Here is a 15,199-nt window from a genome sequence, read left to right as displayed (position 1 = left end):
TCATTGTAACCAACCGAGTTGCTTTTAGGAACTTAAAACACATCAGCAGTAACCCTAGTTAAACATAAGCATTCTGCTGAAATCTGGTACTAAACTGCAGAACGCTGAAATTTGTGTATTATATCTCCGGCTACAGTGACTAATGCTTTGTTAAAAGGGCTGCTTATCTCACTAGGCTGAGGATGAAACTGCATAAAAGGCAGCATGGCTTTTTAGATAAGTTTTACCCACAGCAGCTCAAAACGCTACATAAACTTTAAAGCACTGAACAATGACAGAGGAACTGCAGCAGCAGCAAATGATTACAAATAGCCGTTCGTAAGAGCGGGTCACTGAGAATACTTCCCGCAAATAATTACACGAGGCACATCGCAGCTGACTTTCCCTTTTCTATGTGGGTAGCTCTGCAATACTGCTACACCTTAAAAACGTAACCTGGCCAAGGAATTAAGCGCTAAAACTGTGCACGTACATATTGCAAGTGCGGGCCCGTGTCATTCTTTACGCTGCATTTTTCGCTGTTAGAAATGTTTTGATGACCACAGGTAAGTTAATACCTGCTGGGAACCGATGTCCAAAAAAGACTGCCTGGCTTAGGTAAGTGGATCAGCATCGGCAGCGCCCAGCAAGCCGAACGCAGATCTCCTTCCGTGTTGCTCTCCAGCAGCAGACTGCAGGATGAATCTCCCCCGCACCCCCAAAACGCTTTGGGGGTCTCATGCTTTGGATGGCCTCTGCCGACACGACACCAAAAAGCCACTTTCCCACCAGCTGCCGGACACTCCGGCGGAGGTCACGGCCACCCCGCTCCCCGCCCCGCAGCCAGAGGCCCCAGTGCACCAAGCGGGGCCCCGCCACAGGCAGCTCCGCGCGGCAGCGCTGCGCCCCCCGCCCCTCCCTCTCCCCGGCGCGGCTCAGCCTCCCCCCTGCCCGGGCTCCGGCTGCCGGCTCCGGGCCGGACAATAGCTCCCCAGTCCCCGGCCGGTCCCGCCACCGCCGGCGGGACGACCCCCGCCAGGGGGCTGCCGGGCGGGCAAGGGGCCGAGGGCCGGGCCGAGCACGGCGGCGGGAGGCGCGGCAGCACCGGCCGGGGCCGTCTCCCCGCGGGCAGTAACGGCGGGGCGGTGCCCGGGCCCGCCGCCCCCCGGGGCCCGCACGGCTACCTGCATGACCACGTCGTTAGGCAGCTGCGCGGCGCGGAAGAGCTCCAGGACCCGCCCGTTGGACGCCACCTTCTTGGTGCTCTCGGTGTCGCAGTAGGAGAAGAGGTCGCAGTAGTAGCGCTGCTCCGCCTCGCTCAGCGTCAGGCCCTCCATCTTACACGCCGGCTACGCGCGGCGCCGCCGCCGCCGCCGCCCCGCATGCAAGGGCGGCGGCCCGGCCGGCGGGGGAGCAGCGGAGAGCGCGTGGGGCTGCCTCGCGCCGCCCGGAACGCCGCGGCGCGGGGGACGGGACCGGGCGGGACGGGACGCGACGCCGCCGGCCGCCGCGCGCCCTAGCCAACCGCCGCGCGCGAGCGGCCGCTCACACCTTCCCCCCACCAACCGCCCTCCCGCCCACACGGTGGCGCGCCTGCGCGCCTGCCCCGCGCCTGCGCCCCGCGCCCGGCCAGCGCGCGGCCCGGAAAGGGAGGCGGGGCAACGCCGCGCGCCGCCGGGCCCGCCGCGCCGCGGGGAGCCGGCCCACTCCGCGCGAGAGGCGGCGGAAGCGCCAGGCCCGGGGGGCGGGGTCAGCGGGGAAGAGGGCCAGCAGCGCTCCCCGCCGCCCCGCCCCGTCCCCTCCCCGCGCCGCGGTGCCGATACCGGCGGCGGCGCCCCCGGGCGGGGCTGAGCCGGACTGGCGGCGGCCCGGGCGCACCGCCCCCTTCCCGGGGCCCGGATGTGCGGGGAGGCCGTGCGCGGCAGCGCCCCCTCTGGGCGTGGCGGTGCGGGGAGGCGCGTTGGGCTGCGGCGGCCCCGCGCCGGGAGCTTCCTTCGGGAAGCGCTTGGGCTCTCTCTGGGGCGTTTGTGTTTTATGTCTAAAAGTAATCCGAACATCTGAAAATTAAAATCCGAAATTTTAATTGAGTTGTTATTTTATTATTTCCATTTTTGCAGCGGGACCACTCTTTTGCATTAACGGGGACCACTTGGCTGTAAGTTTGTCCCAGACACGCCGATTAGTACGGGGAGGAGGTTGCCTAGCGCGGGGCTGCTCCCACCTACCCAAGTGCCAGGCAGTTCTGAAGTAGGTGTAACACGTGTGCATGTCACCAGAGCCGCCGTGCCACGTGCAGCGGCGAGACCCCGCACAGTGCCACCGCCGTGCCACTGCTGTGCCACCGCCGTGCCACCGCTCGGAGGCCGCTCCGGCGGCGCCGCTGGGACCCAGGCTGCCCAGTCTCATTTCCAGCTCCCATTCCATAAAGCTGCCTTTCTCGCTTTGTGCTAGCTCAAAGACTGAGCAGAAAGAGTAAGAAGATGACATGTAGAAAATTAATTTCTAATTCCCAAGATATACCTGTGGGAGAAGCACCTCTGCCTCGGAAAGCCCCGTACAGTTCGTGTGTTTGGCTGTGGGATCCCTGCACCGCCACCGCACCCCCCACCCGGCAAACTTCCAGGCGGAGGAGGAATGTGCTGTCCAGAACGTTACCTGTTCCCATCAGGCCAGACTTAGCATCTTACTGAAATTTAAAAAAAAAAAATCTTTTTCAGTGCGTTCTCAATGAGGATTTGTTTTATTTGGCTGGAGAATATGCTGTTTGCTATGGGATGAACTGAGGAAACAGTATTGCTGCATGCTTCAAAGGTGTATTAACTTACGTGTATTTGCATTTTTCAGTGCAACTGACCCAAACAATGAAACCGTATTTCTATTTTTACTTCTTTTGGTTTGGAAAGATCAGTAACACTGCATTTCCCAGGGCTAATATAAGATACACAAAGAAGTTTTAGAGCAAAATACCCACCAACGTGTGTCATTAGTGAAACACTTTTGATGTAGTAGATTCAGCCTTTGGTACATGAAAAACTTGATTAATCTCTCTTGAATTTTGATTTAAACAGAACAAGAAGGGGAACTTTTCTTGGCTTTTTAGGTATTGTACCTTATATATTCCATCTTTTTAATATATCCTCTTAGCATTTAAAGCTCTGAATAGTTGAGTTAAGCTACTCTCCAGATGGTGTCTAATTTTACTGTATTTTCTTTTTCATGAAGCAACTACTAGATGACATATATTGATTTCAAAGCAGTCATCCTTTAAAACGATCAAAGTCAGAGAAAATCATAACTGTCATAAGAAGACCAAGTCTAATGACCCAGGTGGAAGGAAGTGCAAGGTTATTTTGCTGCCCATAACAACTCATAGAATCTGAGCCAAATTATACATCAATAAAACATATTTTTTTTAGAAAATTAATACTTTTACAACTTGATATGTGACCAGAAGTATGTATGTCCATTACTGCTGGGGAAAAAAAAATGTTTTATTCATTTAAGGGAAATTCCTGTTAAAACACTGCTCAGGTTCCAGTATCTTCTATCAGCTGTGAAATTACTATTGATTTCTAAAAACTGGTTGTTACACATGCTGAGACTAATTTCTACAAATAAACAAGGCTCATACACATATGCAGGGTCTACATCAAGTGTCGTGGGAGTGCCATGTCTAGGGTCTGCCTGCTTTTGATGGGCCTCTGAATCTCCCAGTTCTTTTTACAGTTGGCGGGTCTCATGTAGTACCTTGTTTGCATGAAAGTAAGTTTTATGCTCAGATTTTACTTTTTTTATTATTCAAATACCTTCAAATAGCTTTCAACCTTATAAAGTATGTATTTGGGTCCACTTTCCATCTTGCACCTCGTTCCCCAAGTTTAGAAAAATAGCCCTGCGGTTATTTGTCATTGCCTTTCTAAATTCTTCTGCATACATAATGCTGTGGAGCAGGTTTTACAATCTCTGTCAATATACTTTACTTGCAGCTCATCAGGAGTTACAGGAACTTGGTCTATCCTGAGTCTTTAGTAGAAAGGCAAGTAGATTAAGCCTAGGAACAAATGGGAGATGTTTAAAACAACCTGCTCTCTGAAACTTTAGAGCTGTTTTATTGTTACTGCCTGATCTTTTCAAAAAAGAAGATACCTTTGGAGGTAGGGTACTTTATTCCCAGATAGAAGAATGTGTTGAGAATGGTGTTAACACAAATGAAAGAAGTCCCTGATCTGCTTTTCTAACAGTATCCTTATTTCCTTTGTACAGAAGCTACATCTTAATGCAAATATAGCCACTTTACAGATCTTTGTACCCGTAATTTAGGAAATTTTTGTATGTATGCTCTGTGTGTTACAACCTCTTTCCAACATTGGTGTTTACATTCTTGCCATTTGGAAGAACATCAGTTTTGTTACACGTTTGGGTTTCACCTGCTGCTGATTTTGCCTTCTACAAAATGGCACCCACATTTCAAAGAACCTACTCTCTCTTCTACCAGTCCTGCTGGGTTTGTTTCTCCGTCAAAAGGGTGCCCCACATTTAAGGCAATGAGATCTTCCATGGTGGCTGGAAAAGTCCTTTCCACAAAGAGCCACGTAGCAGACAGTAACAACAAAGAAGGTATCTTTTTTCCTTCTGTAAGAAGAGCACCTTTGCAAGCAGCGCTCAGCAAGCAAATGGTGAATCTAAAACAATGTTGTTACTCATGACAATGTGGTCATTCTGGTCCTTCCTGCACCCCTGTGCAGACACATCCTGTAAGGGAAAATAATAACTTCTTTCTCAGCAGCCTCCCTAGTGTGTTGTGTCACCACTGAAATATGTATGGGTCCTGGCTGGAGACATCTACTATCTGTGGAGTATTTAATAATATTTCTCTGTGCAGATTCCCTCAGTGGAGAATGAGTAATACCTTTTCTGTATCATTCACAATTGTGACTACTTGGTTTTCCCTAGTCTCTCCTTTAGAGCTTTTAATTTGCATAAACTATCATGGTCCTTGTAAAAGTTGCACATATTTTAAAATTTGCCCCCTTCTCTCTTTTACCCAAATACATCAACTGAAAGGAGTAAGCAGTCAAATGAAAGCCTCTAAAGGAAAACTTTTTCATTTAAAACAGTCAAAGTGGAGGGTACTGGAAAGAAGAAACCTTTACTCCTCTATGATTTTAGCAGATTTCTGTATGAGATTTCATCTCTGCATCTCAAAAGGTGGGGGGCACCTACTCTCACCCCAGCACAACTATATGTGTCTGGTAGGTTCCAGAGCAGAATTTCTTTAGAGAATGGATTGGAGGGAGAGTGACTTTTCATATTTATCTTAGCACCTCAAAAGCCTGAGCAGCTGGTCAAATCACACCTCTTTTTAGATTTTAAAACTATCCTTTTTCTTCCAAAAGGAGAGGATGTCTCCTGCTTGCATGATACTATCAAATAAATCTCTTCCTATAGAAATTAAAACTCCTTTTAAAGCCTTTCAACATTTAACTATAAATCCATCTGGTCTGGCTACTGTATTTATTTACAGATTATTCATGACAGTCTCTACTTCCTCTTTTATAAATATAATCTCTGTAATTTTGTAGATTCAGGAGGGGAAAGATAGTTTAACTTTTCTTTGTAGTTTTTGGCACTAATATATGTAATTCATAATAAAATTATTTATATATTGATAACAGCTGCCTTGAAGTATGAGGAGATTATATTCAAATTACTTTTTCTTAATGATTTGATTTGGGTTACCTTTGTAGTCTCTCAATACCTCTCTTTGTTTTGAAGCCCAAAAGTTTACGTTATTGAATCCCCAGGTAGTCTGAAAACAGTCTTATACCTCCTTCACTGCCTTTATTTACTTAGCTCCCGTCTCCCTGGATTCTTGGGCAGTTCTCATTCTTCTAGTACTTTTTACTCTTTCCTCTTACTCCCTGAATGTGGAAGTGCACTGTAACTTGCTGATGGAAGAGGATGTTATCCCTTCCTAATGGATCATTATTTCACTGAATAGTGATTTCCACCTGGGAGGGTTGTTAATGGCTACTTCAGGGAACTTCTGGCACATTACTGAATTTGTCAGAATTTGGTTACGAGGTGGGAAGAAGTGCTGAAAGCAAAATTTCACATTTCTCTTTCCTGTATTGCACACATACTCATCCCTCCTTCCTTTTCCTGTTCTCTGCTTTTACCTGTATATGTAAATGTATCTTTCTTTTTCCATGTCATGTTTCTTTTTTCCTTAACAATTTTCAGCTATTATCAGTTACTCAAGGATTATAATTTCCCCTTTGAACCTTTCTTTCTATGTATTTCTTCCTTACACTAGCAATACAATCCTCCACAATATTGATAGTCTTGGGATTCATACTCCAACTTGCCTTTTCCTTGTGCTTTGGTACCTTCTCTGTTCTGGATTCACCAGTTTGTTATTTCACAGTGTGATTCAGCCTTTTGGTCATAACTTGACTCAGCCTGTTCTTTTAGCTGTTTTCCATTAAGACCAGTTTCCCAAGGATTTTAATCCCTTTCTTTTTGTCCATAGTGATGTGAGCTGCTCTTGATATGTTAAGATAAATAAAATGTAAAACTCCCTCTGTGTCTTATATTTGTTTAAGATAGCAATAATCTAGTTTATGTCTTTTTCTTAAAGTTCTCTAGATCAAAAACACCCCAGTGTGCTTTCAAATCTGCTTCTTTTGTTGAAAACAACACTGTTATGACATTTCTCTGATGTTTGAGTCCGGTATAGGAGGGATATTAAGAATGCTATATGCTCCATCTGTGGTGGCTGTAGGAGTCTTAATAATTAAACGTCTCTCTACATATGGCTTTGATTTAATATGTTCTACAGACTCTTACTTCTTCATGTCTAATTTTTATGTTAATTTTTTCTATTCCCTATCTTATCTTTTTTTTTTTTTTCCTTCCAAACATCTTGGCTTGTTTTGAAGATTACCAATTACATCTCTTTACCCACATTTATTGTCAGGGATTAGCAGGGGAAGCTGAGAGCAGAGCATGATGACAAGACAGGCAGTAGCCATCTTTGCCAACAAAAGCCCCATCCCAAATCCAGGCAGGGCACTGGGCAGGGCTGGGAGGTCTGGACCAGCGGCCCATGACCAGGCACAGGCAGTGCTGCAATGCAGTGGGGCTGTAGCTCTGGCCAGACCCCACGGCAGAGCCTCAGATTAAGACAGTTCCCATGCGGTGAGGTCAGGCCTGGCTCTGACTGCCCCTCTGGCAGCCAGCTCACAGCTGGTCCTGACCCCCACAGCCAAATGCTCACTTACCTTTGGGTTATTGACCTCACCTTCATGTCCCCAACTTACATATATTGTAAAAGCTAGAATAATTCCATTATGTTGAGAAGTATAACTCTGCATTTACATTGGTGCACTTGGGAGCAGAAGCTGATCTTGAAATATGGTAGCATTTTCATTGTAATACCATTCCTATTCACAGAAACCCCATTTTTTGAGTTCAACAGTAAGATATATACAACATACACAGAACTGAAACTTCTGTTTGCAGTAAGAGAATCAAGATGTCAGAGAAGAAAGATGTAGTTTTCCTGTTAGTGTATAAATAATTCCTGAAGCAAAGCTCTCAACATCATAACTTCCTGCTAAACTTGACTCAGCAAATGCTAATGACAGTCCTGTAATGTAAAATCAATAAATGTTATTTGAACTAAATCTATTATTTGAGCAGAGTGAAAATATACTTAATTAACACACATTCAAATGTTCTAAAGAAATTACATTATTTTTGAAACAACATGTTCTGTTGGGGCTAAGCCTATATAGTGCTACGGCTCTCTGAATTTAACTGGAATCATTGCCAAGTACTTTATTTCTCCCTGTTCCTTCTAGAAAAAGGTTCAGATCTTAACAGTTCTTTAAATGAATCATAAAATGAACATACTAGAAACGGGCAGGGTGGAATGAATATATGTGCATAAATACAGAAGCACATTTGCAACTTTTGTTGTCCATGCATTTTTTCATGTAAACTGTTTACTTGTGCGTGCCCTCATGTGTGCTTTCTACCAAAGTCCCTTCCCAGGACTTGTGTTTGTGACAGAGAAGAGAGAATACTCTTGAGTGCATGAAGTGTGTAACTCTTACTGGAGGGTGAAATAGAAGGTGAAGTAGCTCTTTGCATCATTAGTCTTCCCATGTGCCTTTTCTTACAGGCTAAGAGCAGTTTGGCTCTCTTACAGAGAAAATAATTTCATTAGCAAGGGATTAGAATGCATAGTTGTCCCTCTGATGGAAAAGTTGTGTCCTGAATTGGTATCTCTTCTGTATTCCCCAACAGATCAAGCAATGGTTGTGATAAATGGCACTGCTGATTCTTTGCAGGAGAAATCCACGCACTGTTGTCACCTGGCTAAGGTGGCAGCCTTTATCACCTAGCTTGAATGGGTGCTAGAAAGTATCTCATCCTCCTCTTCCTCTCTTGTCCCAGAGAGAGATGTACTGGTAGGTTTGTTTATGGCCAGCTTTGGGAAATATCTGGGTAATGCTTGTTTTTATAGGTGTATGGGTGTCTTATAAATGGCTGAGAGACAGAGAGGACAAGCTCTGGGCATGATCCCTGCAAGTCCTTTGCGGAGGATCTTGTACAGGCAGAAGCAATAGCACCGGACAGCAAAGCAGGGCTTGCTGGGGGCATACAGTGGGCTCATGCTTGCTTCCCCAGATCTCCAGTTGCAGCTGATTGCTGAGTGAGAGCAGGAACTTCTTGTACCACTTCCTGGTTCATTCCAATGAGAATTGTTCCAACCCTGGCAAAAAGCCTGGGGTGAGAGTAGCCAAGAGTGGGCCAAACGTACTCCATAATTCAACCCTTTCTCTTGTTTATATTTGATCATCACACTTCAGTCATTTAGATGACTGAAGACTTAGGAATAACAGTCGAGAAAAAGAAACCCAAAAATAGTTTCTTGAGATTTTTTTGGGCAGGTTATTTATTCGTATAGTTTGATTTTATTATCTTGGAAGAGAGAGAACACCTTGAATGAAAAGCTGATATGTGAAAGAAAACCAGATGCAGGAGCTACCTTTGACATACAACCTTTTTATCAATAAAGGTTTTCCTGATATTGTCTGTGTACTACAAGAGCCACTTATATATTATTAGATATGCAAATACACTAAACAGACATGATGCACTCAAAGTGGCAGACCCTTATTTTTTTTGAATGAGGCATAATGAAAAAGGAGGCAGGAAACTGTAAGAACAATAGGTCTGCTCCCATTTTCCTCTCTTCTTTATACAGAGATTTTGAAGGAAGTGAAACGGCTCTGTTTCCTCACATCTGACTTGTGAGAAAAATAGCCTGTGCAGTCAGTTTTTAGCTTGGGAACACACATGAATTCTATTTCCCAGTAAAGAAATAAAGGTAAAGGATGTGTACTCCTTAGAAAGTAAGTGAATGAAAAAATGCCTGTGTTTCTTCCAGTATGAGATAATAGTCTTTCCACCTTCTGTTTGCCTCTGTGATGGAAATATTCTGATCTTTAGCAACCAATTAATTGACATACAAAGTATTTATTGATGACTATTTGCTATTTTGAGGAGCTGTTAATACTGAGGATAATTTGTGTGCTTGCTTAGAGAATCTTTGTTTAATTGATAAAATGGGGTCAACAATACAGTCTTGGTACTTTAGTTCGTACATGTCTCAGCCTACAGCTGTGATCAAAGAAATGCTAATTATTCCATGTGTCTTCAACTATCTAAAAGTTGCCATCTCTGACCTTCTTATTGAAGCTTGACCTACTGATCAGCTGCCTCTGTTTTAGACTGTTTGTCAAGTTTCCCTGCACCTAGAGGACTTCTGTCAACGGCCCTCTTACGGCTCCAGCTACGTGACTCTAAAATAATGTAATGCCTTTTGGAAGGTGAAGTATTTATCTCTTTTCTTTACTAAGAGGGATAACTATGTATACATGCAGAGAGTTAGTCAAACAATTAACTTAAAATACACACCTTACTTTCAGGTAGCTAAAGTCTGGTGAGATGAATACTGATGTAAGGTGTATGCACAGGTAATACAATTTTAAAAGCCTGACTGAAAATCAGGGATCTTTCAACTCCTACCCAAAATCTTAGCCACTGCACTTTACCCAATGATTTCTTAAATGTCTGCTGACTTTTCAGGGAGATTGTTAATTGTTTGCTACACAGTTCACAGCAGTCCTACTGTGCTAGCATCTGCAGATAAACAGTTTTCCACGACTGATGTACATCCTAGTGCAACACCAACCACTTTAAACAGTGTGTATCATGGTCAGTCTTTCTTCTAACAGCAGCACTGGGAATATGCCAGCTGAGGTCAAGGCAAGTTTTCTGAAGGATTAAAGCATGAAAGGTCACAACCCACCCTTTTAAGAAAAAACAAGAGGTTAGACTCTCACTACATTTTTGCATCAGATCTCTTTTCTCCTTTGCTTCCATTGGCAAGCAAAATAATTCAATAGGAGGAAAGAGAGAAAGTTGGCTGTCTGGAGTGTTTGGCTTTGCATGCATCCCTAGCACTAGACAGAACTGATCCACTGATTGACCTACTGATCAGCTGCCTCTGTTTTAGACTGTCAAGTTTCCCTGCACCCAGTGGACTTCTGTCAACTGCCCTCTTCTGGCTCCAGCTACATGACTCTCTAAAATAACTGAGAATAAATTCCTGTTGCATTTTTGATTTCCATTTTAAGACCCCACCTCTCCTGAATCTACTCCTGAGGAAGACGGCTATATTTCCTCTGTACCTTATCCCAAGTACTGTACCTGTGCCCACATGTGCCTTTTCCCTCTGACAGACAGGCATACCTTATTTATGTAGCTGGGAAGTTCCTCATCCTACACTGAGTTTGCTTAGTCTATGAGGCAGCTGATTATCTAAAAAAATTGTAATACTACTCCCATTTCTGTTTCCTGTTAGCACTGTAATTACAGTTATGATTTTTAGAGCAGAAATACATATATAAATTCAGAAATCATCAGCCCCACACCCAGCACATTGTTTCTGCCAGATTCTTAGACCATCAGAAGCATGCTTTCATGTCATCTAATACTATTTTATAAGCTTCCATTCAATTTAAAATGGAGATGAACTTTTAAAATGGAGTAAAATGCTGTTTCCTGATAGCAGAAGGAAGTTGAAGCTGGTCTAAACTTACATAAGGAAGACTTGGACTCAGAGAAGTGCATTGGGAAGTTTCTGTAGGAGTTTACAAAGAAAGCACTTGTCTGTGTGCAAGACAGCTTTTGTGCTTCCTTCAGTAAACATGAGAGATGTGAGGTTCATTTGTGCTGTTCGTGTGACAAAGAGCAAAAAATATTTGCTTCAAAATATGATGTCACAATGCTTGAGAAGCAAATATTATTTATATACATGTAACACAATTACATAGAATAACAATTAACCAAACAAGAAGATGGTTATACTTAATTTTCTTAACTATGTCTTTAAATCTCAGCTTCTCCAGCACATCAGAAACGCTTGACCAAAATTTCCTTGAGGAAAAATAAAAAAAAGGTAAGACTTATCCCAAGAAGTTTGGGATTCACACTTACAATTAACTTTGCAGATGAAAAATGCATAAAAATTCATAAAACCTGGGTGTCAGATGAAGGAGAAAACTGGCACATCATTTGTAATCAAACCATGTAGTGTGTTTAAAAGCCTAAATTAATCTGTTGTTCTCGTAGTTCTTCCCTGGTAGATATTTGTCTACTTTTTGAAATCAGCATACAGTTTGACCTTCTAAACTGTGACAGAAATTCCTCCTAGGCTATTGGGTCAATAGGTGAGACCATTAGCAGCGCTTTATGGGAAGCTGTGTTGGAGTCTGTTGTTCTGTGTTGCAGCTTCAAACAAACGAAATCAAATGATTTAGGATCAAAAGACTTGTAGCTGCAGTGCCAGTGAAATTAATAAAGTTTGTTCAGTTATGAATTTGAACCTCATTTGGATTTCAGAGCTGGTGTTGCATCCTGAAACCAGAAAAGAATTCTTAGAAGGCAGTTTATATATAAATTTGATCCTAAAAATACACTTCCCCATATGCAGGGACCAACAAAGTGCTCATGAACTTGACTTCAAAATATAGCATCAATTCAGTGTAATTGCAAAGATTACCAGATTCAAATGATCCAGTGTGCTCCTTAAGCCCAGTTTTTGAGCTAGGGATCTGGAAAGTAGACAGAAAATTAAAGGTTTATCCCTAAAAATGCTTCTAAAGAGGATTATTGCATTAAATTATTATTAGCCGTCATTAATACAGTGATAAAGAAAGTTTTCTTATGTTTTTTTAGCCAACTACAAACTTCTGTGAACCATACTTGCATGGCCAGCAGGAGGTCTTGACATTTCACTTAAAAAAAAAAAAAAAAGGTAATGTAATGATTTTTGCCATGACAAGATTTTGTATGTTAAGTAAATACATTCTGACAAATGTTAATCTACAGTTCCATTTCAATAAGATCTCCTTCAGGAAAAAATTTTATGTACTTCTGTCATGAGTCATTATAAATGCCTGAGCTTTAGGAAGGAAATTTATATGAAACTAATAAATAAAGATACTACACCTAGAGCTGTATTTGATGTGGATGTGAATAGTAATTCTATATTAATGTAACTGTCATCTCTGCTACCATTATTTGACATCTTTATGCAAAGCCAGTATTTTTGGTTTTCTGAAAAAGTCCCCAAAATGTCAATATGTGTATGTATATGTGTAGAGGGAAAGAGAGAAGGGGAGGTGATTTTTTTTCATGATGCATACTAAACAAGAGGACAGAGGGACTAGATGATTCAGCCGTTACCATGATGTCTGGAGATCAGGAGATGTACTGCTGTTTCCTTGGTACAAGAGATTTTTTTATACCCAGAATCTGAGACAGTAATTAGTCTTCATGTTCCTCTCTCTTAAATATTCAGCTGTTATAGCAAAGAACACTGTAAAACACATTAAATACCATCAGCTATTTATATATTTCTTCTTTTTGTAAATTGCAGAGGTTTACTCTTGGTTTAGGTGGAAGGCAAGTAATTTTGGTGATTTACATCAAGATTTTAAGTACTCATCCTCTTCTCTAGTCAACTGTAGTAAAGACTTGCGTGCTTAATTTAGGAAGAAGCAGCATTACATTGTTTGAGGCACCTAGTGGATGATGACAAGAAGGGTATGATGCCCTGAGGCCATTGCTGAAATGAGTCGTCTCTCCTGGATAGACACAGGTGAGTAACAGCATAAGTCAATCATTCCATTTACCTCAATGGAATTGCTCATTCATGTGCCAAGGCTGTCAGCAGTCACTGTGTTTGCAGTCTCTCTTGTTGTAAGGCTGGCCCATCATGTTTGCTTTTACGTTAAAAGAAACACTTATGTTTTACCAAATTAATTTTTCAACTCACTGAGAGAGAAGAAAAGAGAATGTGGGGGTTTTGTTGTTCTGTTTTGGTTTTGGTTTGGGCTTTTTTTGTCATTACGGGAAAAGTAAAGCTAAGAGCCCATACAATTAATATTTTAAAACATGTCTTTACAGGAAAGTTCTTGGAAAGTTTTCCAAAACTTCACTATGCTTTTCATTTTGGTAAAATAATTTTCTCCCTTGAAACAACTGCTGACTTAAAACAGAGAGAGCAGCCAAGTAAGACTAACACTGGACCAAAAATGATGGCCATGCTTTGGATATGGAGTTCGTAAGAGGACAGAGTGCTATTTTCCTGGTTGGTTGGCTTGTCTCAAACAATGCAGTTGTTCTGACTATCTGTAACATCCATGCTCTGAATATTGCTTACTCCCCTATTTCAGATTTCTATAATGGCATGGACTTGCTGCAGTTTTTAATTTCTCATTGCAGCCAAGGACCCCATCTTGTTCTAGGGAAAGATATTTTATTTTTTCTGTGGTGTTACAAAGTCCACAGGAACAAGGAATGTAGTAGATCCTCTACTACCTGAAATCTTTAAATATATGAAGACATATTTTTTAAAGACCTGTTTTAGCCTGGGCTGAAGTGGCTTTACAACTTTTTGTTGAGACATAACCTTACAATGGGTTGCATAATACGGCACACCCACGGTGAAAAGTGACGGCACAGATTTGTGGTGGGGTTGGGCTAAAACAAGACACATACACACATATCTGGTTGAACCATAGCACTGTAGTTTCTGTCCAGCTTTGGAGACAGTGAGGACAGTCTTTGGCACTTTGTGCAGGTGTAAGCTTCTGGTGTTAAAGCAAAGGGATGGGACACAGGCACGTATGGCAGGAACTCATGTCTCTACTAAATCAACAAGTCAAGAATGTGTTGAAAGAACAAAGACCTGGACTATGTAAGAAGGCAGATTAAGATGATCTCTTCCAGCAGTGAAATCTGCAAATCACAGTGGCAGTTCTAATGGTTTTTAGCTGAGGTAGATTCAACAGAAAACTGTGTGTATGCACATGAAGTGCATATGTCTCCCTATTCACAAGCACACGTAATGCAACAAAAATTCAGAACAGCACTGACAAAACACTGACTGGAAAAAATGGCCATTACCTGGCAAATGACCTTGTAACTTTCTCCAGCATTTTTCAGGCTTGGCCTGTGCTGCTACACACCTGTCTCTGGAGAAACCGGTTATAACAGATATTTTTACAGCATGTTTACTGTAAACATTAAATACTTTTACAAAACTAATTTATCATGGGGTAGGGAGACAGGTTCCATTCAGAATCTATAAACAGCTGAAAGGTAGGATGAGACAAAGAGGTAGAGCTGATGGTCAACTTACACGAGGGAAAGAGGTTACTAGTGGGTTCTTAGTACCATCTCTGTTTGGACCTGTGTTGTTCAAAGCTGTTGTTGATGACATGGGAAAAGAGGTGACAAAGATTGTGTCACCTTATTTCAAATCACATAGTAAACCAGCCAATGATACTGAAAAATATTCGGGAAAAATAATCTTAATTACCTGTAACAGAACAATTAATTACTAGCACTTTGGAAACAGTTTCTGAAAGCACTGTAGATAGTGCTCAGCAGTATTCAAAAAGGCTACTAAAAAGTTGGAATTGAGTGAGAACAAAACAAAAAACATCATTATGTCTTTGTGTATACTGTACCCACGTGCTGAGTAATGCTGACAGTTCTACTAATTCATCCCGGAAGAGAACATGGGATTACGGGAGAAATTATAAAGAACAACAAGAAGGATCAGCAACATGGA

At 42.5% G+C, this 15,199-nt stretch overlaps 1 protein-coding gene across 14 annotated transcripts in view; it reads right to left on the bottom strand.

Moving 5' to 3' along the window:
• The window catches only part of REPS1 (RALBP1 associated Eps domain containing 1), an 82,749-nt gene extending 68,264 nt beyond the window's left edge, over nucleotides 1-14,485 (bottom strand). For 2 of the 14 annotated variants that reach the window (XM_080390138.1, XM_080390139.1), the window contains exon 1: nucleotides 1,164-2,559. In XM_080390138.1, the coding sequence (XP_080246264.1) occupies nucleotides 1,164-1,316 (153 nt within the window). In that variant the 5' untranslated portion in view covers nucleotides 1,317-2,559. Of the gene's footprint in view, nucleotides 1-1,163 lie in introns of all 14 variants that reach the window. The other 12 variants (XM_080390144.1, XM_080390137.1, XM_080390131.1 and 9 more) reach the window with 10 other exon arrangements.
• Nucleotides 14,486-15,199: the final 714 nt, after the last annotated feature.

Source organism: Falco punctatus, assembly GCF_963210335.1.
Source record: "Falco punctatus genome assembly, chromosome: 5".
In the NCBI taxonomy this organism is placed as follows: domain Eukaryota; kingdom Metazoa; phylum Chordata; class Aves; order Falconiformes; family Falconidae; genus Falco; species Falco punctatus.
Note: the sequence above shows the minus strand (reverse complement) of the source record. Positions and strands in the feature narration are given on the sequence as shown.